At 33.0% G+C, this 18,174-nt stretch overlaps 1 protein-coding gene across 2 annotated transcripts in view; it reads right to left on the bottom strand.

Annotated features, from left to right (window-relative positions):
- ASCC3 (activating signal cointegrator 1 complex subunit 3) overlaps window positions 1-18,174 on the bottom strand; it is a 337,355-nt gene that overhangs the window by 98,117 nt on the left and 221,064 nt on the right. For both annotated transcript variants that reach the window (XM_074397671.1, XM_003922908.4), the window contains exons 31-33: window positions 4,537-4,674; window positions 4,326-4,446; window positions 3,156-3,288 (exon numbers count right to left, since the gene is read on the bottom strand). In XM_074397671.1, coding sequence (XP_074253772.1) covers window positions 3,156-3,288; window positions 4,326-4,446; window positions 4,537-4,674 — 392 coding nt within the window. The remainder of the gene's footprint in view (window positions 1-3,155; window positions 3,289-4,325; window positions 4,447-4,536; window positions 4,675-18,174) is intronic.

Genomic DNA, 18,174 nt, shown 5'->3' with positions numbered 1-18,174 from the left:
CATCAATCATTTTTGGGAAATAAACTGCTAGATGGAAAATAAATACAAGCTGACAAAAAGAAAGTTAGTGACTTTCAGGAGTTGATGACAGCCAGGATAGGTGGGGTAAAAGCAGGCAACAGAAGAGATATCTTGCAGAGGAAGGAAGATCACAGGTACTTACTGGAGTAAGTATGGAGTAAGTACTGATGCAGATTAAAGGAGAGTTGACATGAAAGAGATGCTATTTAAAGTACACAAGTGAGCAAATATATTCCCTTCATTAATTTGCAACTATTGAAGTCCCTAGTGATATAAGACATTATGCATTAGGTATTGTAGAGCATAAAAGATAATCAGATGTGTTGAAAGACTGGTATAACAAAATGTTTAGTTTAATTTCTTACATGAAGTATAAAAAATTTAACAATGTCTGACAAAAGAAAAAACTAAAACTATAATTCATGAAAAAATGTGCAGGTTTTAAAAATAGTTTTTGCAAAGGACACGATAAAATGGCCATAATAAGCTGAATTAAAAAAAAAAAAAAGTTATGTTACTCTCAGGTTACCAGTAGCAACCTATAAATTGGTACAGTCAATTTTCAGATCAAATTTGTAGTATCTCTCTGAATAATCACTATGAACCAGCAATTTCACTTTTTCATTATGACCTGCTAGAGAAACATTTACATGTGAGAATAGGGAAGAAAACCTTTTGCTGCAACATTATACACGAGGAGAAAACTGGAAATTCTCTAAGTGCACATTAATGAAGAAAGGAATAAACTATGAAATACTATGCAATATATAAAACATTAATAATGGTCATATTGAGGTACAAAACAAAAAAATTTCATTAACTTTTTACTGAAGTATATATACACAGAGAAAATTATATAAATTCTATAGGCACAACTCAGTTCTCACAATGTGAACACAACTGTGTAATTAACATCAACATCAGGCATAGCCAGTGTTCCAGAAGCCCTCCTGTTTTGCTTTTCTAGTCACTTCCTTCTCAAAAGAATATTTGTACTTTCATTTCTTTTTGTTACCTTATTGCAGTGGTTTGGGTCTGTAGCTTAATTCTAACTGGAAGAAGTGAGAGCAAAATCCCTATATCATTTCCTATCTCAAAGGGAAAGCTTTCAATATCTTCTCATAAATTATCATGCTTGATATAGATGTTTTGTAGGTACTCTTTATCAGATTAAGAACATTCCCTTCTACTCCTGCTTGCTAACAGTTTTTTATTATAAATAGGTATGGAATTTCATCAATTTATTTAGATCTACAAAATGATTCTGTAATTTTTCTCATTTTTGTTCATGTGGTGAATTCATTTTTCAAATAATCATCTTTGCATTTATAGAATAAACTGCATTATATATAAGATATAAATTATCTTTTATACATTGCTTGATTTGATTAATTATTGTTTGTTTAGGATTTCTACATCAATATTAGTGAGAGTTTTGTTATATCCCCTTCTTGTAAATTCCTTATCAGGTTTTGGTATCCAAGTTGTTCTGTTCTCATAAAACAAGTTGGCAAGTATTCTTCCCTTTTCTACTACTAGAAGAAGACTGTGTAAGATTGATGCTATTTCACCCTTAAATGTTGTTAAGAAATGACTAATGAAGCATCTGGGTCAGAAGACTTCTTTCTAAAATACTTTGAATTTCAGATTGAATTGCTTTAAGAGATGAGAGACTAGATTTTCTATCTTTTTTTTTTTTTTTGGTCAGTTTTAGTAATTTTTAGAAGAAATTTTACTATTTGATGTAAATTTTAAATATGATATGCATTAGGTTGTTAATATCATATTATTATTTCAGTCTATGGTATTTTTTCATTCCTGATATTTAGACTAAAAAATTTATCAGTTTTATTCATCTTTTAAAAGAACCAACTTTTGGTGTTATTGATTTTTCTCTAGTTATGTTTATTTTTCAGTTTATTAATTCTTACACTTATCTTTCTTTTTCTTTTCTAAAGTTCAATTTGCTGTTTTTTCCTAAATTCTTGAAATTGGTACTTAGACTACTCATTTTTTTTTCTCTTTTGTTTTTCTGGAGATAGGGTCTCACCCTGTTGCTCAAATTGGAGTGCAGTGGTGTGATGGCACACTGTACCTCAAACTCCTGGGCTCAACCGACCCTCCTGCCAACTCAGGACCACATGCACGAACCACCATGCCTGGCTAATTTTTTTATTTTTATTGTTTTATAGAAACGGGATCTATGTTACCCAGGCTGGTCTCAAACTCCTGGCCTCCAGCAAATTCTGCCTCAGCCTCCCAAAGTGCTAGGATTACAGGTGTAAGCCACTACGCCTGGCTGACTTTCTAAGATTTTAAAATTAACATTATTAGCATTTATAAAAGAATAAAAAGAAGCAATCACTCTATATAGGATAAATCAAATGTTTTGTCCTTAATGCAGTTAGAATATGGTAAAGGAGATCCAATATACAGAAAAGGACTATCATAAAAGGTAGAAAGTGGTAAGTGTTTATAAGTGAAAACTACATAAATCTGAGAGAAGAAAGGTTATTTTCAGCTGGGAATACGAGAGAGGACTTTGTAAAAGGAGTAGTAGTTACTGGGTTCCAAAAGAGGTATAGGATAATTCTCAAATAAGTCAGCAGCCTAAATCATTAATTACCTGTCCCTTTATTTTGGATATTTATTTATTAACTGTACAACTGTACTATGAAAACTCTCACCAAGCTAATACTTTATTAAAGCTAATACTTTATTAAATGTTTACTATGTGACAGACACAGTTCTAAGCACTATGCATTTGATCATTATTAATACTCTATGAGATGGCTGGTCTTGCTACCATCTCTATTTTACAACTGGTATAATAAGGCACTGAGGAGTTCAATAACTTGCTCAAGATCAAGCAAGTAAATGGTAGAGCTCAGATTTTAACCCAGGTCATCTGGCTTGATAGTCAAAGTGACTGAACACTATACTATACTGCTTATTTTTAAAAAGTTCTTTTTTTAACATTTAAATTATAATTGAATATTGTGATAAAGTGTTAATTATATTTTCACATTATAGTATAAATCTTTTAAGCTATCACTTTTACTGATTTTCTGTAATAAAATACAACCAGAAAATACCAACTTGTCATGAAATAAATCTATTTAAATAAGATTTACCTTGATTCTACTGGGAAAGGTTCATAAAGAAATTTTTTATAAAAGTCTTTCTTTATGTCATGAACCAGAATTACAGCTTTGCCTTGGTCATCAAACTGTGGCCTCCCAGCACGCCCCATCATCTGGAGGACATCTTTAAAAGAGAGAACAAAGAGATAAATGTAGCATATAGCACAAGGTATATTTACTGATGATGGCATGCTTCTATAATCAACCAAATAACAAAAGAAACAGAATATTTTAATAATATGTTTGCTATCTTGATGGCTACTACTATAGTGAGTTCCCTAAATTAGTATAATTCACTCAGAAAATTGATAATTAAATAAGCAAGTAACTATGACGGAAAACTGAGTCCCCAAAAGGGTCTCTCTTAATATTTATAAATGTAAGAAAGATGAAAATTCCTTTTAGTGGAATTCTTTAAAATGTTGTTTAATAGATATTACTATTTTAATTAAATTAGAAAAAGTAAAAAATAAAACATACACAGAAAAGTCTTTTCAGCAGAGTCATTTGATTATTTTCCCCATGAATAATGAACCCATTTAGGTCTTGTCTTCCCTACTCCCCGATATAAAATTTCTTTCTTTTAGCCTACATAAATCTCTAAGAAAACCAATGATTTATAAATAATATAGCTTTTACATGTATTCATTTAGTGAAAATATACATTGAGTGTATTTTCCTTTTCAAACCCACTGAAAATGCTTTTAGCATGTTTTAAAATATCCTAATAGACTCTTCATGCATAAGTTGTAGCAACAAATACTTTGGTTCTAGAAATCCCATGAGGTATCATTTCTAGTGAAATACATTTAAAACTAAGCAAAGTAATACTTAGTCATAATTTACTAAGGAATTTCACTAATAGCCACTAAGAAGTACTTTTATCTATTTATAAAACCAACTTTGGTCGGCTTAATAATAAGTACTTTAAATTACTTATTATTTACTGACTTTTGTGTAAGTAAAAGTAAATAATGCAGCAATATTTTGTATAATATTTTAACTGGAAACAAAAAGTCTATAATTGCTTATCATGTGTTTAAAGGTGACCAATTTTTAAAAGTTTAATTTGTAGAAATTCAAATTTTTAATTATTCAAATTCAAATTTACTAAGGCTAAAAATAGAGTTTCATGTGTTTCTGTGAATTTAAGAAAATTACCTGTAATGGGAAAATCCACGTAACGTCTTGTTTTTCCGTCATAGTATTCTGTTCCCTTAATAATTACTAAATGAGCTGGAAAGTTTACACCCCAGGCTAATGTGCTTGTAGCAATAAGAACCTAAAAAGCAAAATAAAATATCTTACATAAAAGGAAAATATAACTTTTAACTTACATTTAAATATGTGTTCAATGGAGAAAGAAAAGTACCTGAACTTTGCAGTTTACAAATAGTTCCTCTACTGTTTTTCTGTCTCTCTCATGTAGTCCAGCATGATGCATTCCTATTCCGAAAGCAAGTGTCAGCTTGAGGTTGGAATCTCTTACTGTTGCAATGATGTTCTCCATCTGCCAATAAAAATACAATTACAATACACAGATGTATTAATGTTAAAAATTTCATATTAAGACTATATTTAATTTTGTTTTTTTATGTTACTATATGGACATAAAAATATATGTCCCATCTACCATTATGATTAAAGTTTAATTAACTGAAAAGAATATCTACTTGGTGAGAATATGTACTCCAAACACACTAAAGTTGAAATATTATCAGTCTTATTTTTATGAATCAAGAGAAAAAACCTGTAGATAAATGATATGTCCTTTAATGAGTATAACCATTAAAAAGGATGTAATATTTCAGTGTCTCTGTTCATCTCTTGCTGTAAAAAATACTGTTTTTGAAGTTCAGTGACAAAAATTTTGAAAATACGACCAAAAAAGAGTAAAAAAAAATCAGCCATAAGACTTGTAGACAGATAGAAATTGTTCCGATTTATGCTTTCTTACAGAATTTAGTGACCCTGAAAAAGTCACATAACCTCTCCAAGCCCATTTCTATAACTGTAAATTTTAAATAATAACAGTAATCTTACATGTGCACTTAATCTTCCCTAAAGCCCTATAATAGAAAATACTATTATTCTCCTTCTATGTAAATTCAGTAATAATAAAAGGATATGAATGTTTTAAGTAATCAACTATTCAAAATATTTTAAGTAAACAACTACTCAAAAATTGTTTTCCAGAGAGGCACACAACTATAAATCTATTAGAGTGTTAATGTTACTATGTTCTCAACACTCTGAACACTATTTAAAAAATTAAACTGGCGTATTTTGTTTACTTCTTATCTTGGATCAATAGTACAGATAGACACTTTTTATATTTACTGGCTGTTTTCTAGTTTGTCTTTTCATTTTTTAAGTGGATGTTAATAATCTTTTTTTTTTCTTATTGGCTTGTGATTTTTTAAAAATATATTAAGGGTACTAATCCCTTGTCCATAATATGCTATAAATATTTTTGTCCCCGTTTTTTTAATTGCATTTCATTTTATTTATGCTTTAACTTTATAGACTTAAAATTATACATTGGTACCTATGTTTTGTTGCTTAGAAAACTTTTCCTAAAGTATATACATATAATATAGATTTCCCTATTTCTTCAACTTCTGTTACAGTTTTTAACTTTAAATAACTATCTTGTAATTTATTTTTCATATAGAAAATATGGTAGAAATCTAAGTTTATTTTTCCTAAATAACCAATTATTCTAGCAATATAGGTTAATATAGGCCTTATCTCACTTATTTTAAATGCTACATTTATTATATTCACGATTTTTACATTTTAAAATATTTCCAGCTTCAGTTTAGCTCACTAAATTGTCATATGTCTAAATGGTTTTTGAAATTCATATTTTATAAATGCTCTCTGAATATTCTATCACTTTGTATTCTACATGGAAAATACTTAAAGTAACACAAATTTTATGGGAAGAAAGAGGAAATCTTATTTTCTTACAAAATTTCTTGTAAAGAACTAAATAGAAAGCCCAGTTCTGGTTGGGTGTGGTGGCTCAAATCTGTAATCCCAGCACCTTTGGAGGCCAAGGCAGGTGGATCACTTGTAGTTTGAGGTCAGGAGATTGAGACCAGCCTGGCCAACAGGAAGAAACGTCATCTCTACTAAAAATACAAAAATTAGCTGGACATGGTGGTGCATGCCTATAACCCCAGCTACTCAGGAGGCTGAGACAGAATTGCATGAATCTGGGATGTAGAGGTTACAGTGAACTTAGATCATGCCAGTGCATTCCAGCCTGGGCAACAGAGCTAGATTCTGTCTCTCACACACAAAAAAAACAGATGAAGACGAAAGAGAAAGCCCAGTTTCCTTATCTCAGATAGTTCTCTGTCCTTGGAAGTGGAGGATAACATAAGATGCAGCATAAGGAAGTTCTTTATGGGAAACTCCATGAGGAGAATAATGTAAAGACCAAGTGATTTGAGAAGACACAAGCACTGAAAAGAAGGATACATCTCTAAAGCTTCACTACCACATTCCAGCAGTAAGCAACAGTGAAGCTACTTGAAAATAGTAAATGTATAATTTTTATATGCCTGAGATAGAAGTATGAAAAAGTGGCATTTTCTTCAGCTCTTATTTCCTTTTTTCTTCTATTAACAACCTCTACTGTATGTAAGTATGCCTGCAATACAGTTAATATCTTGTCTATGCATAAGTCAATAAGTATACCACAAAATCCCCAGCTTGAAAAACTGTCGCTGCTGCTGGTTTAGTAAAAATGTATAACCAAAATATCCATATAATGAAACATTCCAACTGTTTTCATTCTCATTCATTTTATTTTCGTTAGTCAGAAAAATTTTCTAAGTTTTTAAAATGTGGAAGCAAGCTATTTTACATTTAGAATAATCCATAAAATAGGACAATAAACTTTAGCTTTATAATAATTACTAATGTATCAAAAAAGCACTGCACAAACTAGGTGATATTTAATGACATACACATAAGAAATATTATTTTTCAACTTTCACTGAAGTGAATGCAATGTACAAATAGTTCATTCTGTTTGGCCACCTAATATTCTTGTATTACGTAGTTTATGAACTGTTAAGCAGGAATATGGAAATATATTAATAAGAATCCACTTTACCTTAAAATTAGCACAGGATATGTAAGCTGACTACAAATGTATGTTATAAAGAAAGGTGCTTGTCTTGTCTCATAAACTATATGTTAGCTATTCTCAAGTGACAACTTATTACCCATTTTTTGTTCAATAGTTCACACTAAAAAATATCTTCAATTTACACTAAAAGGAACAAATTTACTTATGTCCTTGCTTCTATAATTAGTTTGAGAGCTTTTTTTTCAGTTTTATAACTCATATAAATATATATATAACTTGTGTAATTTCTGGTGCCCCATGGCAATGCCAATCATACCCCAACAGTAATGTACCATTTGCCACAGGAAGGCTAAAGATTCCTCTGGTGAAAGGTCTGGTGAGGCATTAATATCCTTCCTTTTGCATCAGGGAAGGCTAACTCTTTCTCAATCTCCTAGCCCCCACATTCACTTAAATCAATGCAGTAAAGAGAACTGTTTGCTTTATCTGAACTGGCAAAGACTTAAAATCCTCATGAAGACAATCACATACACAAAAAAACTTCATTTATTACATGGTTTCTCTGGCTGAATTCCAAATTATTTGAACATCATAAAAAAGCAAAATTTACAGCTGTTAATCATTAAGTACAAAATACTACTAGGGGAGCCAGTACAAATCTGAAAATGTAATTTTTTATATACATCTTTGTTACTGTACTTAAAAATAAGTTTCATCTTGATCAAAACATTGTAAGACGAGGAAAAGTTTTCAGGAACTTAGGATAATGAAAGTTTAAAAAATGATAATAGATATAATCTGTTGAGCACTTAAAATATGTCAGGCATTGTGTTTATCACTTTACAAAGATTTTCACATTTAATCTTTTATATAAAGTAATATAGTCCTAATGTAACACTCAATTCATTTAAACAATCCAGTATATTTCAAATTGAAAAATTCAGTGACTTTGAATACTAAAGAGTATATTTTCTTAGCCCTGGTTCCACGAGAGAATTAAGCCCTATAAAAAATACTTGGGTTACCATCTTCTCAATTTTTCCAATGACAGCTACTACTATTCTAGATGGAGAGGAGACAGGTTTATTTTATACATAAAATAGATGCCTTAGTACATTAAGGCTTGATTCTTGTTAAGAAGGGCTGCTATAGAATTTTTAAAAACCATAATTAAAACACTAATAGAGGAAGTTTTGCTTCCATAGTTCATTTTTGTTCAACAAATATTTGTTGTAATGTATAGGTATCTTTCCAATAAACAGCCTTTGAAATATGTCTGACCACCTAATTGTTAAAAAAATTATTCAATATTATACATAAAAGAAAAACAAGAGCTATGTTCTAGGTAGTGATCTTTTTTTAAGGTTCGGGGGAGGAGACACATATGTAAACTGTTGAACCATTTACTTTAACTTAATAGATTTTTTTTTTACATTTTATATTTATTATACTAAAAAAGCTTTTGTAGAAAGATAGATTCCATTTAAGTAGATACATTACTCTGTGCCTGAAATACATTCCAGTCAGAATATAATTCAGTGAGCTGATGACAACGTTGGCTCCAAAAGAAAGGAGGAGACCAGATTGGACAAGAATGAGCTAACAGATTGTGCAGCCCAATTCTGTCCTTTTGAGTGTGATATATTGTTTCAAGATGCTAAAAACCCATACTTTCTCAAAGCATATCTGTTGTGCTGGTTTTCTCATTTTCACAGAATCCTCATTATCAGAACTTGCACTCTTTTCAAAGCATGTCAGACTCAGACCATATGCCACTGAATAATGCTTATCAATTGTCTAAAATGCCCAATAAAAGAGGCACCACAGAAGAATCATAAAAGTTACAAAGATTCTTTTAAATAAAAATAATTAAATATATCATATCTGGTACAGATGTTAAATGAAATTAAAATATTTCCTTATAATCATCAAATGTTCAAACATTAATTTCTTATAATACAAGTCTGTATGATAAACCCCATACATTAAAGGAAGAGAAACTAACAATAAAACACTTTGAGCCTTCTATTGATACACTAATAAAAAATAACTCAAGAAATAAACGAATCAATAATTGAATAATCAATAAATAAATCAATACTTCCAAAATTTATACTCCCTTGCTCTTTCTGAAGCTCAAAGACAACTATACCTCAAAATGATTTATCATACTCTTAATATAGAAATATATTTATATGTGATTAAATTACATGTGAAGTAAATATATAAGTGAAATAGGAATTAAATATACAACCAAAATACAAACAATAACAGCTAAATCTTTGCTATGTCTGCCAAATAAACACAATACTATTTTCAATATTTGCTTTTTATATTGGCCTAATTCTTTTTTTCTTTCCTTTTTTTTCTTTCTTAAGAAAGCATGCTCACATTTGTCTTAAAAATTTTTTTGAGGTGGTGAGTACAAGCAGAATCTTATTACATATCTAGACTGTGTAGTGGTCAAGTCAAGGCTTTTAGGGTACCCATTACCTGCATTATGTACATTGTACCCATTAAGTAATTATTAAGTAATTTCTCATCATTTACCTCCCTCCATCTACCACTCTCACCCTTCCAAGTCTCCATTATGTATTATTCCCCTCTCCACATCCATTTGTATACATTAAATTTATTTTTATTTTTATTTTTTGTGGGTATATAGTCATATGTATACATTTTTTAGCACCCACTTATGAGTGAGAACATGTAATATTTGGCTTTCTGTGTCTGGCTTATTTCACTTAAGATAACGACCTATAGTTCCATCCATGCGGCTGCAAAAGACCTGACTTTATTCTTTTTTATGCCTGAACAGTATTCCATTTCTATATACATTTTCTTTATCCAATCATTATTGATGGATACTCAGGATGATTTCAATCATTTATTGATAAATACTTAGGTTGATTCCATATCTGTTATTGTGAACAGTGCTGAAATAAATATGAGTGCAGGTGTCTTTCTGATAGACAGATTTTTTTTACTTTGAGTAGACACCTAGTAGTAACATTGCTAAATGGAATGCTAGTTCTATTTTTAGTTTTTCTGAGAAACCTCCAGACTATTTTCCATAGAGGTTGTTCTAATTTACATTCCCACCAATAGTGTGTAAGAGTTCCCTTTCCTCTGCATCCCCATAGATGATAATAGCCATTCTGACTGGGGTAAAATAATATTCCATTGTGGTTTTAGTTTGCATTTTTATGATGATTAGTGATGTTGAGCATTTTTTCATATACTTGTTGGCCATTTGTATGTCCTCTTTTGAAGAATGCCTATTTATGCCCCTTGCACGTGGCCTAATTCTTAATAAAAGCAGTATCAAAACTGGGTTGCAGGGTAAGATATTAAATATTTTTTCTAATTAATGTTTTAAATTTAATTTACCATGCTTTTGGTAGAAGATCCCAGTGTAAGTACTTCATTTTTATTTCTGAATATAACTTTTATGTTTATTTCCATTGTCAAGGAATTCTGATTCTAACTCATACTTAACATTTCCATATATTGAAAAACTTTAAAAACGCAGATAAAGGTAATGAAAGGGACATTATAAAGCTTTCTAAACTAGTATATTGCTAAATGGGTAATTATGATATTAATTAAATTTGTGAAGGATCACAGGCAAAAAGGTATAAATATAAGATCAAATTTGACAACAACTCTCAAGAACCTGCTTATAAGGTATAATTTCACATTGCTATATTATCACAGTAATAACAGTAACATTTATTGAACATTTAACTATGTTTCAGTATTTTAAATGTATTAACACATGTAATCCTCACAACATTCCTATGAGGATGGGTTTCTTATTATTCTCTTTTACAGTTGAAGAGATGGTGCTCAGAGAGTAATCCTACGAAGGCCACATAGCTTGTAACAGGCAGTCAGTATTGACAAAGAAGCCTGGCTCCAGTCCATGCTTTCAAGTACAATGCCACCCTCTAATCACTACATGAATAAGAGAGATACTCAGTTAACTACTGAAAGTAATAATATTATTCATCAGGCTTAAGGCTGAGCCCCATTGTTTTTGACTATATGAAGAAAAACAAGTAAGATTTGAAATAATGAGTAACGTATTCAACTTATAGCTGGAAAACTCTATGCAGATGGTTTATAAATCTATTTTTTCTTTATTATTTGAGTATTTCTGCTTCTATGCCTAAAAATGAAACACATTCTAAAATTATTTTTTCTAAACTAAAATACTACCTTTATCAACTACCTCATGATTGAGAATGGCACAGCTCTTGTTGGTTGCTCTTGTTTGGTATTTCAGCCTCTGAGTTTTCTTTCTCTTTTTCTTTCTTTTATTAAATGTCATCCAGGCTGGAGTGCAGTGGCATGATCTTGACTCACTGCAACCTCTGCCTCCTGGGCTCAGGTGATTCTCCTGCCTCAGCTCCCAAGTAGCTGGGAATACTGGTGTGCGTCACCACACCTGGGCCAGGCTTGTCTCAAAATCCTCACGTCATGTGATCCACCCACCTCAGCCTCCTAAAGTGCTGGGATTATAGGTGTGAGCCACCGTGCCCAGCTCAGCTACTGATTTTTCTTTATTTTTATTGCATTTTGTCTCCAAATCGAATTCCCCCTACCCCACCATGACTTTTCCATCTTTTCTATTCAATATTGTTGTCAATGATTCCAATTACTGTATAGCACAGTAAAGTAACACAGACTCTAGGTTAGCTACCCTGTTTTGAGTTCCTAAGTTGCCACTTGCTTGCTTGTGCTATCTGGACAATCACTTAATCCTTCTAAGTTTCAGTTTTTACATCTGTAAAATGGGGATAATAAAAACTACTCTTTGAGAATTCATGATAAAATGTGATAATATAAACTTTTACTGAATTCTAAAGAACTCTCTATAAATACCTCACTTAATACTTAGTTTAGTAAAAGTAAACTACCATTACACTTAGTAATAATTGATGTATTTTGCCTCCTTCTTCAATAGGATATACATGCTACCAACTAAGTCAAAATAAAATAGAACAGTTTCCTATCATGTAACTCAAGGATACTGAATAGCTGCTCTAAATTGCAGAAATATTTCACAAGGCCCAACTGGGTTCAAACATCCAATGCTCAGATAATCTTTAGATAATGTCTGTTTGACATCCAGTATTCTCAGCTTAATAGTTTATTTATTGGTCAGTCATTTAGAGGTATGAGGTTTGACCAAAATAGAAAACAACTGTCATGGGAATTTTGTACAATGAGCCAAATTTATTTTAGTTCTATAAAAAAACAGGTCCATTGAGTTAGAAATGATGTGGTTACCCTGCATTAAATTCAACTTAATTTCTGATTTAAAACAATTTCAAAATCCATCTTTAATATCTAGTACTAACTTCTTATCTATAAGAAGAGGCCAATATCTATCTATATGTTGAATTAACAGGCAAATGAATTGAAGAAAACTATAGTAAAATGTCATTAGTAGAATCCCCACCAAATCTGAACTTGGGATGATCTTGAATAAAGCAAAGCTATAGTTCATCTCTGTAAGTCCACTAATACTTTACTTGTAATTAGATTAGGTGGATTATGTTTAGCTTAAAATGATAAGCTGCTCTAGCATCTAAAAACACTCTTTAGTATTAAGCATGTGAAATCACTATCCATCTTATTCTTCATGAAAGTGTTCTTCATATGCACCTGCATTAGAGTTTCCATTAATTCTCTCTGAAGCACTGTGCAAAATTATAATTGGCATATTCCAAAAATAATGTTCTGTATACTTTAGAAGAGTCTTCTAGTCAATTAATTTGAATTAACGAGAGGTAACTATACTGCTGTTCCTTGTTCCAGGGAGCTCTTATCTCCCATACCCTTCTAATTCTCATGTTACCTTCACCTGGATTCCTTCCATGGTTTGCTCACGTCAGAAAGCTCTTACCTTTCCTGCTTCAGATGTTTTCCCCCCACCTACCTTTGGGTGATATTGTAGACTTTGGAGTACAACTTAAAACATTTATGGCAAAAGGCCTTTCAGAATCCTAGTTCATCTCTACTTGTAAGGACAAAAATGAATAGCGAGTTCTCTTTGCTGTATTCTTTTAGCTGTCTGGATCTTATTTAGCAGTGTGGAGGAAGAAAGGGGCAGCCCTGTTGTTAACTGGCAAGATATACAGAGGAGTTGAGGGGAATTTCATCTAAGGGCAGTACTCTGAGGTTTTTTTTTTTTTTTTTGAGATGGAGTCTCGCTCTGTCACCCAGGCTGGAGCACAGTGGCGCAATCTTGGCTCACTGCAACCTCTGCCTCCCGGGTTCAAATGATTTTCATGCCTTAGCCTCCTGAGTAGCTGGGATTACAGGTACATGCCACCATGCTCAGCTAAATTTTGTATTTTTTTTTTAGTAGAGGTAGAGTTTCACTATGTTGGCCACGCTGGTCTTGAACTCCTGACCTCAAGTGATCCACCTGCCTTGGCCTCCCAAAGTGCTGGGATTACAGGTGTGAGCCACTGCACAGGGCCCAGTATTCTGAGCTTTTAATCTACAGACTCACTCAGAAGAAAAGGTCTTCCCTCTGTTCTTTTATCTGCTAGTGCTAGTTGTCAACTATCCAGATAGTAGCACTGTTATCCTCGCATATGGAACCAGACTGCAAAATACTGGGTGAAAGCTGATAGACCATATTTGCTAGAAGTTAATTTATAACATTTATTAAATTACACAGTAAAACAACTAGAAGTTGCATATGCTATTTGCTTCCATTTCCATCCCCTTGCCCCCCTCATTTGCTCCTCAATCCATTCCAAATTGTTTCTGTTCACATGTCACTGACTGCCAAGTTCATCCAGGACCTTCAAGTGCTAAATCCCATGGGTGTTTCTCTGCTCTCCTCCACTCAACTCCCATTCACATTTGATATAGCCAAACACCCCTTCCTTTATGGAACCCTCTCTTCTACAGTGTTTTAGGACACTGTCTTACCATAGTGGCATCACATTCTTAGTGACCTGTGCCAGTACCTCATTTTCCATCTCAGCTTGCACTAAGAGAATCTCTCAGGGCCTGCCCTCTGTTTCTCCATACTCTGCCTGAGAGTCTCATGTGCTCACCTGGGTTTAAGGGTTGCCTCCATGCTGATGCTTCCATGTTCATATGCTCATTTCACAGTCTCTGTAGGTTTTACAAACTTCTTACATCTAATTGTCTTGAAATCTCCACTTGAAAGTCTTGGATATGCAAACTAACATGCCCAAAATATAACTTCTTTTTAAAAAAAATGAACACAAATTCTGGCAAGGGCTCCCTATGGCTTTGAATTAGAGGACTTCTATTTTTATGGCTATTTTGGGGAGGTGGGAAGAGAAAGACTGAGTGCCTGACTAGGTGATACCAGGTGACCTTGCAACAAAAGCTGTTGATCATAAACTGAGTATTTCACTGTCATTTTACTGGAAAATAGAGATGATGCAAGTTGATGGTTCATATTTTGCCAGATGGTAAGAAGGCTTCGCAAGAGTATTACTGGAGGACAAGAAAAGCACAAGTTTTAGGTGGATGAACTCTTAGAATACTCCCAGAATAAAAGATTATCTGTATTTCATGAACATGCTTGACAAAAAGTTAAGAGCATTGTACAAAATGCTGGCAATGATCAAGTGGGCAAAATAACCATCTCTTAGGATATCAGATAGCCTCCTTCTCAGGCCATAGTGTTTTACACAATAGGTTCTTGTAGTCAGTGGCCAAAGTGAAAGAGATGAAAATTATGCATGGGTCAAACTCAAACTTCCTTTTCCTCAGGAAGACCCAGTTATTTCCACTGCTCAGTTCCTAATATGCTACCAGTGGAAACATTGGGCCTACAATAAAGTATCTCACCCCTGGAACCAGACAGATTATACTGGATCGTCTTTATCACTGAGGAGACATGTATTCATCTTTGTAAGCCCAGGCACTTACTTTGGATTTTAATTCTCTTTTCCTACCAAACATGGTTCTTCCAGTAGCCTCAAGGGTAGAATTACTGAATGCCTTATACATCATGACAATACCCTGTATACTAATTATCTGATTGAGGAATGCACTTCATAAAGGAAAGGATAAGACAATGGGATGATACTACTGAAAGCACTGGTCTTATTATGTTCTCATTAACAGAAAGAGTTGGTCTTACAGATTAAAGACTCAGAACCACATTTGGAAGACAATACCTGGGAACGTTGGGACAGTATCCTGTAGGATGACATGCAGCCTCAGAACCAGTAATCATTAACCATGCTATTTGTTGTACTGCACTGCCACAATATGGTTCCAGGAACCGAAGTATTCAAGGTGTGGATGTCTTTTGAAATCATAGATTTAAAAAAAAACACTTGAAAACTTTTGCTTCTCTTCCCTATAACTCTAGTTTTGCTAGAGGCTTATTCTCCAAAGGATTAACAGTTTACTTGGAAAGTGAAACAGACACATGGCCACTTGAGGCTCTCAGGTTCTTGAACGAACAAACTAAGTGTGGTTGCAGTATAGTCTGGGAAACTGATCCTGATGAAGAAATTGGGCTATTGTTTTATAAGAAGGGGAGAGAAATTTGGACAGACCCTGAATAAATCTTATACTACTATATCCATTTGAAAAATTAATTAAATATTTTTACAATCCTATATATTAAGCATATGTAAAATTTCAATTTTCAATCTATCAGGAATGTATGCTTTTGGTCACTCCACTGTATAAAAAGTCTCAATTAGCTAAGTGATTGCTTGAAGCAGAAGTGTACAGGTGATGGATGGTTGAGAAAATGAATCATAAATATCTGTTTGACTCCCTGGTCAGTTGCAGAAACACACAGTGGTCTCCAATCTTTTTCCCTTGCTGTCATTTATATCAACATATTTTAAGTAATATATTTTAACTAATTCTGTTTCTCTTTCTTCTCTCTATCCTTCACTGTTGAATACAACATTGGTTGGCTCTAACTTTGTAATCTAGTTTATTGACCGACTAGAGATTATTGAGATGAACTTGCTAAAGAACTAGAAGGTGACTAGATACAAGCAAGAGATCTAGGACTAAGTGCTAAATGGAGTCCTTGAAATGTTTAGTTGTCTTTCCTTGGAGAGGGGTGAGTGGATTTGGGTTAAATGAAGAAGAGTTGCATTGCTAGAAAAAAATTGTTTTAAATTAGGCCTAGGTACAGAAAAAGTAGCATATGTATGCATTTGAGGAATGAAAGGGCCATAGTGGACATTTGTTGTTTATGGGCAGCCAGTAGCTTAATGTCACCCCCTACAACAGAAGCCAAAGAAGGGAGGAGATTCCTTTTTTCTGTTGAATGCCAGAGATGGAAACTCAGGCATTTAACTCTTTCTGTCTGACTTGAAGCTTGAGAGAGTGATGCAAAGACCCAGAAATAATTTGTTTTTCGTGGCAGAAGTAGTAGAATCCAGGTCACATGGCAGCATATACCCACAAACATTTGAAACTACTGCAGTATGGTACCCAAATGACAATATGAAAAGGTATTTCTTTTGGGGTTTCCTGATATAGTATAATTTTACATCAATGATACATTTGAAGGTGTCTTTCTGCTTCCTAATACTTTGAGACTATATTGGATTAAGAAGATAGATGAATAACTCTTTTTGCCTTTGCCAAGAAGTAAATGAGAACACATATATTATTCTTAGTCATATGCTCTCTCTAGCCTCTTGTGATTCACCCTAGCTTTCTTTATTCTCCATGCCCCCAGCCCAAATATCTACAGACAGTTCTTGACTTAAGGTCATTTAACGGCAGAATAACTTTAACACTGCTCTATGCCAGACACATTGCTTCACATCTGCCAGGATCACTGCTGCTGTACTTCCTCTGAATGCTCAGGTTGTCAACACTAGAGTCTTAAGCAATTATCCATATCTTACCACAGAATACCAATTTAACACTGTACAAGGAGCAGCAATGGAAGCAACCACAAAGCTTCCAGCCCAGAATATTATGGAAAGTAACCCAAACAAATATTAAAATGTTAAAAAGTTTTCCTATTAATTATTTAGGGCTATTTAGGAGTTCAACAACTAAAACACCCGCTTTACAGTATGCTTCAGTATAATCACATTGAATTTACGTAGTAATCAGTTGTAAACGTTCTGAAATTTTTACTTAAAGGTGATTCCTTTAGAGTCAGTAAAACAATGCATAGTTGCCTTATTCTTGAGATATGTGTGGTGAAATAAAATGTCTGGAAATGACATTTCTAGCTGTCCTATTTAATAATACATTTAAATAAACAATACATTTATAACAAATATTTATGTTAATAAATACAATAATAAAACTAATAGATTTAATTTCCAGAGTCTACAAGGAACTTAAACAAATTCATAAGAAAAAACAACCCCATTAAAAAGTGGGCAAAGGACACGAACAGACGCTTCTCAAAAGAAGACATTCACGCAGGCAACGAACACATGAAGGAAAGCTCAACATCACTGATCATTAGAGAAATGCCAATCAAAACCATAGTGAGGTACCATCTCACATTAGTCAAAATGGCAATTATTAAAAAGTCCAGAAACAATAGATGCAGGCAAGGTTGTGGAAAAAAGTTACACTTTCACACTGTTGGTGGGAATGTAAATTAGTTCAACCATTGTGCAAGATGGTGTGGCAATTCCTCAAGGATCTAGAGGCAGAAATACCATCTCACCCAGCAATCTCATTACTGGGCATATATCCAAAGGAATATAAATCATTCTATTATAAAGATATGTGCACACATATGTTCATTGTAGCACTATTCACAATAGCAAAGACATGGAATCAACCCAAATGCCCATCAGTGATCAGCTGGATAAAAAAAATGTGGCACATATATACCATGGAATACTATGCACCATAAAAATGAGTGATATCATATCCTCCACAGGGGCACGG

The sequence above is a fragment of the Saimiri boliviensis genome, chromosome 4 (assembly GCF_048565385.1).
Source record: "Saimiri boliviensis isolate mSaiBol1 chromosome 4, mSaiBol1.pri, whole genome shotgun sequence".
NCBI classification, from domain to species: Eukaryota; Metazoa; Chordata; class Mammalia; order Primates; family Cebidae; genus Saimiri; species Saimiri boliviensis.
This window is presented reverse-complemented; position numbering and strand designations above follow the sequence as displayed.